We start from the raw sequence: 7,966 nt of genomic DNA, 5'->3' as shown, positions 1-7,966 counted from the left end.
TGAGTGAATGAGTGAGTGAGTGAATGAGTGAGTGAGTGTGTGAATGTCTGCTTTTGCAGTATCCCACAGGTTTTGGTATGATGTATCATTATTTTCATTAGTTTCAATAAATTTTTTGATTTCCTGCTTGATTTCTTCTTGGACCCATATGTCATTAAGTAGAATGCTGTTTAATTTCCATGTGTTTGTATAGTTTCCAGAATTTCATTTGTTATTGATTTCTAATTTTAATCCATTGTGGTCTGAGGAAATACATGGGATAATTCCAATTTTTTTGAATTTGTTGAGACTTGATTTGTGACCTAATATGTGATCTATCCTGGGGAATGATCCATGTGCTGATAAGAAGAATGAATATTCTGAGGTTATTGGATGGAATGTTCTGTAGATATCTGGCAAGTCCAATTGGTCTAGGGTATTGTTTAGATCTTGTGTTTCTCTGCGGATTCTTTGCCTACATGATGTGTCCAATATTGACAGCAGGGTGTTCAGGTCCCCTGCTATTATGGTATTAGTGTCTACTTCCTTCTTTAGGTCTAATAGAGTTTGTTTTATAAATCTGGCTGCTCCGACATTGGGTGCGTATATATTTATGATTGTTATGTCTTCTTGATGGATCAATCCTTTTATCATTATGTAGTGTCCCTCATTGTCTCTTTGTATGGGTTTTAGTTTAAAGTCTATTTTATCAAATATAAGAATAGCTACTCCAGCTCGTTTTTCTTTTCCGTTTGCATAGTAAATCTTTTTCCATCCTTTCACTTTTAGTCTATGTGAGTCTTTATGGGTGTGGTGGGTCTCTTGAAGGCAGCATATAGTTGGGTCTTCCTTTTTAATCCAGTCAGCCAGTCTGTGTCTTTTGATTGGGGAATTTAAGCCTTTTACATTAAGAGTTGTTATCGAAAAATGTTGATTTATTCCTAGCATTTTATTGATTATTGTTTGGTTATCTTAGGTGTCTTTTGTTCCTTTTTTTCTTATTTACTGTTTGTTTTCTGTATTTGTTGGTTCCTTGGGTTGTAGATAGCCTTTTTGTTTGTTTGTTTTCTCTTCATGAATGCCGTTTTTATTATACTAGTGGGTTTTGAGTTTTCTTGGGTTTTTATGGCAGTGGTAGTTCAACACTTGGTATGGTGTGGTCTGCACCATGCTCTACGAGAGAACACACCAGCCATCCCTACATAGGATCTGAACCCGAAGCCTCAGTGCTCCCAGCGCTGCACTCTCCCGAGTAAGCCACGGGGCCATCCCCGAATTATACCTATTTTATAAATGAGGAAACTGAGGCCCTTGGAATGGATGCCCCTTGCCCATGTTGCCCAGCCCAGGAGTGCCAGACTCCGAGGTGAGCATGTACTAGAATGTCCTCAGGTCATCCCATTAATGCACCAGCCCCCTATATTACTCAGACCAGTGAATGTGCCCTGGCATGGGAGTCAGAGGGTTTACCTCAACCGTTGCCACTCCCTCTCTTGATCTGTGCCTCAGTTTCTCCATCAGTAAAAATGGCTTTGAAACATGCCCAGGTGGAAGGGATTACGGTGATCCTCATGGTGACATGAGACATGTGTCTTTTGTTAGCCCTGCACGGTTGCCTCTTGAGTCACAACAGTGAGGGTTTGGGTTGCCTGGCACCCAAGTGCATGGTGAGGAGGAGCCCATGTGTACTTACTCCTGGAGTGAGAGGTACAGTTTGCAGCACTATGTGACCTGCAGTAGGCTGTCACTTAGGATTTGCAGGGTGACCTCGGGTCCTCTGGCATCTTCTATGACCAACCTGTGAGAGGCATGGGGGTGTTGGTGTGGTCTTTGCGACTCTGGAGTGTGTGTATCTGGAGTGGCTGGAATAGGTGCAGAGCGCAGAAAGGGTGGGGACAGCTTCAAGATAACCCCATCCCTCAACCCCCAGCCCAGCTGTAGAACACTGAGCTCTAGTTCTGGTCTCCAAGGCTTGCAGGTCTGGGCAAGTCCCTTCTTTTCTCTGGCCTCAGTGTCAAACTCTATACAGTGGGGAGGATATATTGGGGGAGATGTCTATGCACAATTTAACCTATCTGAATTCAAGTACAAGCGTCTGCAGAAGAAAAGCGAGCAGGAGAGTATCAGGAAAAGCAAGAAGGCTGGTGACTTCCTGCCATCGACTCCAGAAGCATCTGCTCTGCTGAGCACCCAGGAGCCTTCTGCTCCCTTCTGTAGCCTCAGGTCCCAGCATCTCCCTGAGCTGAGAGGAGCCTACGTGACTCATCTGGTGCCCACTGGAATGGGTAGCAATAAATTCTAATGCTGGAGGAAAACCTGGAAGGCTCCCTGAAGGCTGTGTGCTTGCCTCCAGCATGGAACCTTCTAGAGAGTTTTTAGAGAATGACTTGGACCATGTGGGGCTTTCCTCCAGCCCTCCTAAACTGATGCCCCCTGCAGGGGTAAGGAGCAGAGGCGGCATGAAGGCACAGGCAAAGGTGATGGCTGTCAGTCCTAGGTTTTGGCGTGGGCTGGTGCAGGGTGGGCCCGACACCCTCCTCCCAAGCTTTTCCGGGGAGTGCCCTGGCTTTTCATTTTCTTTCACCCCCATCAAAAAATTCCTTCTGGAGTCTTGTCATAGGATCTGTCTGGCCCTACCTGCTCATACTGGGGGAAGGACTCAAGGTGTGCCTGTGGCTGCATGGGCTGACCCTGCAGGAACCCCTGTCCCATTCTAAAGAAATATCATTCATTTGTGTTGGTACTTATTTTACCGGGAGCCTGTGACTCAGTTGCCTTGAGGGCCAAGCAGATAATGTAAGCGACTAGAAGGGGTGGCTGGGGACCAGTTTAAGGGCTACTAGCCTTGCCCCGATGATTGCCATGTGGTGGGTCAGGCCAGGTGTAGCCAGATCTTTGCTTTGAAGAGAATCAGTATTGTGGGCTGAATTGTGATATCCTGCTCCCAAATTTATATGTTGAAATCCTAACCCCTAGTACCTCAGAATGTAAACTTATTTGGAAATAGGGTCGTTACAGATATAATTAGTTAAGATAAGATGAAGTCATACTGGAGTAGGGTGGATCCCTAATCTAATATGACTGATGTCCTTATAAAATGGGGAATTTTGGACAGTGATATGGACACACACCCCAGGAGAATGCCATGTAAGATGAAGGCAGAGATTGGGGTGGTGCTTCTATAAGCCAAGGAACACCAAAGATTGCCAGCAAACCACCAGAAGCTAGGGGAGAGGCATGGAACAGGTTCTTCCCCGCAGTCTCAGGAAGCAAGCAACCCTGTCGATACCTTGATGTCAGATTTCAGCCTCCAGAGTAGTGAGACAGTAAGCTTCTGTGGTTTAGGCCACTTTAATGGAATTTTGTTACAACAGTCTTAGCAAACTATACAGTAGGGAAACAGATTTTGATTAAAACCTTCCTGATTTTTAAATGTTGGCAATTTGTTAAAAATATTTTTAAAAACACTGGGCAAGTTTGCAAAACCCAGATGTATGTGGCAGGCGGGAGGGCTGCAGGCTGAGATTCCTGGTGTAGACCCTGTTTTCTTCCTAGGAAGATTTCAGTGGCTTGGAGAGGTATGGGGGCAATAAAAATACACTTGTTTAGCACTCTCCAGGCTGCAGAGAACCTCTAAGACACTGGGGCCATCTGCCACTCCTCCTCTGCACAGGTAAGAATAACGGCTTAGGGAAACAGGCCCAGCCTGAGGGGGAAGAAAGGCCTGAGACAGCCTTGGCTGGACTCACCTGCCTACCCATAGCAGCTCCGCCAGCAGTGGGAGGCTCTTCCCCGAGAGCAGGTCCCCGACCAGCAATAGGCCTAACCCACTGCTCTTCTTGGAGAGACTTTTTCTTACAAAAGGTGGGTGGTCCAGGACAGCGACACCTTCACTCTTGACCCCCATCACTGGCATCCTGACCACATGGTACAGGATGCAGTGCTCCGAGAACAGGTCTGAAATGTCTGAGGACACAAGCCCCTCCTCAGTGTGAGGATTTACCCCTCATTCAGCCCTTCAACAACTGCCCACTAGCACCTGCTCTGAGCCAGGGTAGACAGTCATGCAGCAACAAGTTCTTATTAAGCTCCTGCTTTCCCCTGGGCTCAGGGAATAGGGGCAGGGTGGCTCCTGCCCTCATGGAGTTTACATTCTAGTGGGGGAGACAGACAACCACTGTGCTCAGATCAGCAAGCAAGGTGGCTTTCCACAATGATACATGCTACAGAGAAAGTAAAATGGAGTTGAGTCGGAGCATGACTGGGGGAATTAGTTAAGCTCATTAAGACTGGGATGAAGGTCTATTTCAGATAGGCTGACCAAAGAGTGCCTCTGAGGAGGAGGCATTTAAGCTGAGACCTGAATGATGTGAAATAATCCACTACTGAAAGATCTTGGGGGAGAGCAATGTAGGCAGAGGAAGCAGCACATGCAAAGGCCCTGGGGTGGTAATGAACCTGGTGTGCTTATGAAACAGGAAGAGCAGTGAGACTGGAGTGTGGTGAACAGGGTAGGAGGTGGATGAACAGCAAGAAGCTCATAGTCAAGAGTTAAGGAGAGAGACAGCCAGTGAGATAGGACAGCAGGTACAATACACTTGGATAAGGCCGTAGAAGGAGCTTCACCAAAGTGCTGTGGGAACCCAGAGGAAGGAGTTTCCTTCTGCCTGAAGAAATACAGAGGGATTCTCAGAGGAGGTGGCTAGAACTTTGCCTTCAAGCATGAGTGAGAATCCACCATATTGGAAATGAGGGAAAGAGACTTTTAAGCAGAAGGAACATTGTATGCAAAGGAGGAGCTGTGACATCTGTGGGGGTGGTCAGAGAAGGTGGTGGTGGAAGGGGCTGCAGTTGCACGGCCTTGAATGCCAGGATGAGGAGCTTGGAGATTCTCCTGAGGGCACTGGGAAGCCATGCAAGTGTTAGAGAGAGGGAGGGACAGGGTCAGCTCTGGGTGAAGGAAGGTGGATTCTGTGGCTGGCAAGGAGGAAGCCAGAGGAAGAGAAGCCGTGACCAGGGAGGTGGTGCCATCTCTCACCACTGATCTTCCCTGCATTCTTGCCTCTCGCAGCTCACCCCTTAAAATTTACCTGTCTCCAGCTGGTCCTTGCTGATCCTCAGGAAAAACAGGTTCTGGGTACCACCTTTGGCTTGGGACAGCAGCCTCCAGCATAGCAGTGACCCCCAGAGTAGCATCATCCTCCTGGCCAGGACCTATGGACACAGAGGTGGAAACCTTGGTGTCCTCACCGGGGACCTGTCACCCTGCATCTCCCAGCCTCCTTGCCTAGAACCATCTCCCCAGCATTCCTTCCCTTGCCTCTGCCCCTAGCTCCAGATCCACTAGTCCTTGAACACAGCTGCACTCCCCACCTCCATACATTTGGGCTTGTGGACCTGCGGCCTAGGGTGCCCTCCCCACTGTGTGGGCTGGCTTCAAAGCCTCTGCCACTTCCTGACTTTGTGATCTGAGCATTATTTGACTTCTTCATGCATCAGTTTTCTCATCTGTAAAATGGGGACACATAGGTTGTTGTGAGGAATACATTTGACAACATGTACAAAGCAGTTAGCAAGTAGTGAGCGCCCTATAGCTGTTAATGTGGCTGGACCACATTGTGAGGTGTTAAAGGATATAGTACTCCATTTTTGCATGGGAGGCTTCTGGATCTTGAGCACGCTAGGGGATGGGGGTCCTGGGGGAGCTGCCATAGTGGCTAGGGTGGCAGGCGTAGGCACCTGGGGGACTTGAAGCCACAGATTTTTTCTAACTAGTAGGGAAATATTTCAGCCATTGTGTTTGTACCAATTCATACGAGCAGAACCTCAGCCCTGCCCGAGTGGCCAAAAGGGCACAGCTGGGACCCTGGAGTCTGAATGCAGGAGGTTCTCTGGGTGGGCCAGAGCACACCACCAGGCAATGAAGCTTCTGGAACTGCAAGGCAGGGATCAGCAGGGGTGCAGACATCTCCAAGCCACCCAGGGTGTAAATACTGCTCCTGAGCAAGGGGAGGAGACCCCCAAAGTGGCTGAGCCTACTCTGGAGTGCCTGAGAAGATCTGGCATTGCTTTGGATATCCAATGTTTTGCTACTTAGTGGTACAGGAGTTCAACAGTGATTAAATTGAGTAATGGAAGAAAGTTTTTGTTTGCATATGCAAATTTGGGACTGTGAAATTTGTGCTGGTGTCATTGGTTATTCCTATTCTGCCTCCAGGCCGACGTCAAGTTCATTCCCCCTCATCCAATAGGCCTTTAGTCTGTATCTCTGTCAGGCACGGTTCTCCATCGGTTCACCCCATCGGGTCTCTCTCCCTCCCTGCCCTTAGCACTTCACACTGGTCTTCCAGCCCTCTCCACCTCTTGCCTTGGGTTGTCCATACCAGCCCCAACTTCTTCTTGAGTTCTTACCATGTGCTAGTACCACGGTGAGAGCTTTACAAGCTTCATTGCATCACTGAGTCCTCACCACAATAGCCTGGGATCATTGATATCAGGCCCATTATACAGATAGTGAAACCGAAGATCAGAAAGGAAAAATGACTTACCCAAGGTGACACAGGTAGTGAGTGGCAGAGCCAGGATTTGAACCCAGGTTCTCCTGGCACTAAGAATCTATGCATCACTTCACCACATTATTGTTGGTACTCACGAAATATTTGAGAAACGCCTGTGTTGGTCTCCTTATCCTTACCTCTCTAAGAATGGGGCTGTCCAGAATCTCTCCCTGCCTCTGTCTCCAGCTTCACAGAAAGACAACTTATATAACCTAAGCTCTGAAGCCCAGGTAGGTGGGCATATGGAAGCCCTGGCCTGGGCTTGTGGCTCAGAGGAACTCTTCAGGGGAGGGAGGGGTCCTCTTGGCACTGAGTGGCAAGAGGCTTCTGGCTAAAACTGATAGGGCCCATCACTGAGGTCTGAGGGGCAAGCTCTGGGCCCCCAGCCAATAGACCTCAGGGAGAAAGTGGGTGGGGGCCCTGTGGTTTGGGGGGTGGGCCCTTTCCTTTTGGAACAACATTGGAGCTGCAGAGCCTGGGGCAGGGCCTCAAGGAGTAATACAGGATGTGACAGTCACAGGAACCAAGGGAGTGAGGCTGTGGGGCTGGGGTGGGGGGAGGAGAGCAGGTAAGGTCAGAGGTAGGGCTAGGAGGGGCTGGCGTCCAACCCATGGCCATTTCCCATGCCCTTTCTATATATGTTGTGATGCCATAATTTCCGCTATGGCATGGTCACCAAGGGCATGGCCTGTGCAGCCAGTGAGGCCTGGGTTCAAATCACTACCGTCACTCAGAAGCTGTGTGACTGTGGGCAAGTTACTTTCCCTTCTGAGCCTCACTTTTCATATCTGTAAAATGGGAATAATAAATCCACCTGTCTTTTTGGTATTGGGAAGTTTTATTGTGGCAACTCATGTAGATGTCAATAGAGAGCCTGGCATATAAGAAGGTTCAAAAAAGTTTATTTTAATTTCCATTTTACAGATGAGGAAGCTGAGACTCAGAGAGGTTACCTTGCTCAGGGTCACACAGCATGTTTGTGATGAAGCTGGGACTTGAAGTTAGGGACCAGAGAGGGGACTGACCACCCAGTGAAAGGGAAATTCGTGTTACTCTGCAATGCCACTCGAAGACTCCAAGTTCTCACTCCCAGTCAAACTGCTGTGCAAAGATCCTCTTATGTGGGACTCCTGGTGTCCCCATTGCAACTATGCACAGCTGACCGTGTCAGCACTGGCTCCTTTATTAACTACGGTCCCGTGTGGTCACTCCAGAGGCCAGCTAGACTCATCTCTAGGAGGCTTTTATAGTTTCCATAAGGTTTTCCCTGTGATTAATGTCCTTCCCTTTCACAGCTCAGCGACGTGGTCAGGCAGGTGTTAAACTCTGTTCTTCAGCTGGAGACATGGGGCGGTGGGGCCGATGGTGGAAGGGCGGGCTGTGGAGGACAGTGGCTGCATAGGAACTGCAGGTCAGTTGAGCTAGTTCTG

The 7,966-nt window shown here is 48.7% G+C and overlaps 1 protein-coding gene across 1 annotated transcript in view; it reads right to left on the bottom strand.

Annotated features, from left to right (window-relative positions):
* The window catches only part of LOC103599940, a 24,143-nt gene extending 18,965 nt beyond the window's left edge, over positions 1–5,178 (bottom strand). The window contains 3 exon segments of the mRNA XM_008584136.1: positions 1,673–1,777; positions 3,729–3,945; positions 5,070–5,178. Of these exon segments, the coding sequence (XP_008582358.1) occupies positions 1,673–1,777; positions 3,729–3,945; positions 5,070–5,178 (431 nt within the window).
* Between the last annotated feature and the right edge of the window lie 2,788 nt (positions 5,179–7,966).

This window comes from Galeopterus variegatus, unplaced genomic scaffold (genome assembly GCF_000696425.1).
Source record: "Galeopterus variegatus unplaced genomic scaffold, G_variegatus-3.0.2 Scaffold3153, whole genome shotgun sequence".
NCBI lineage: Eukaryota > Metazoa > Chordata > Mammalia > Dermoptera > Cynocephalidae > Galeopterus > Galeopterus variegatus.
The sequence above is the reverse complement of the archived record's forward strand: the minus strand, read 5'-3'. Positions and strand labels throughout refer to the sequence as shown.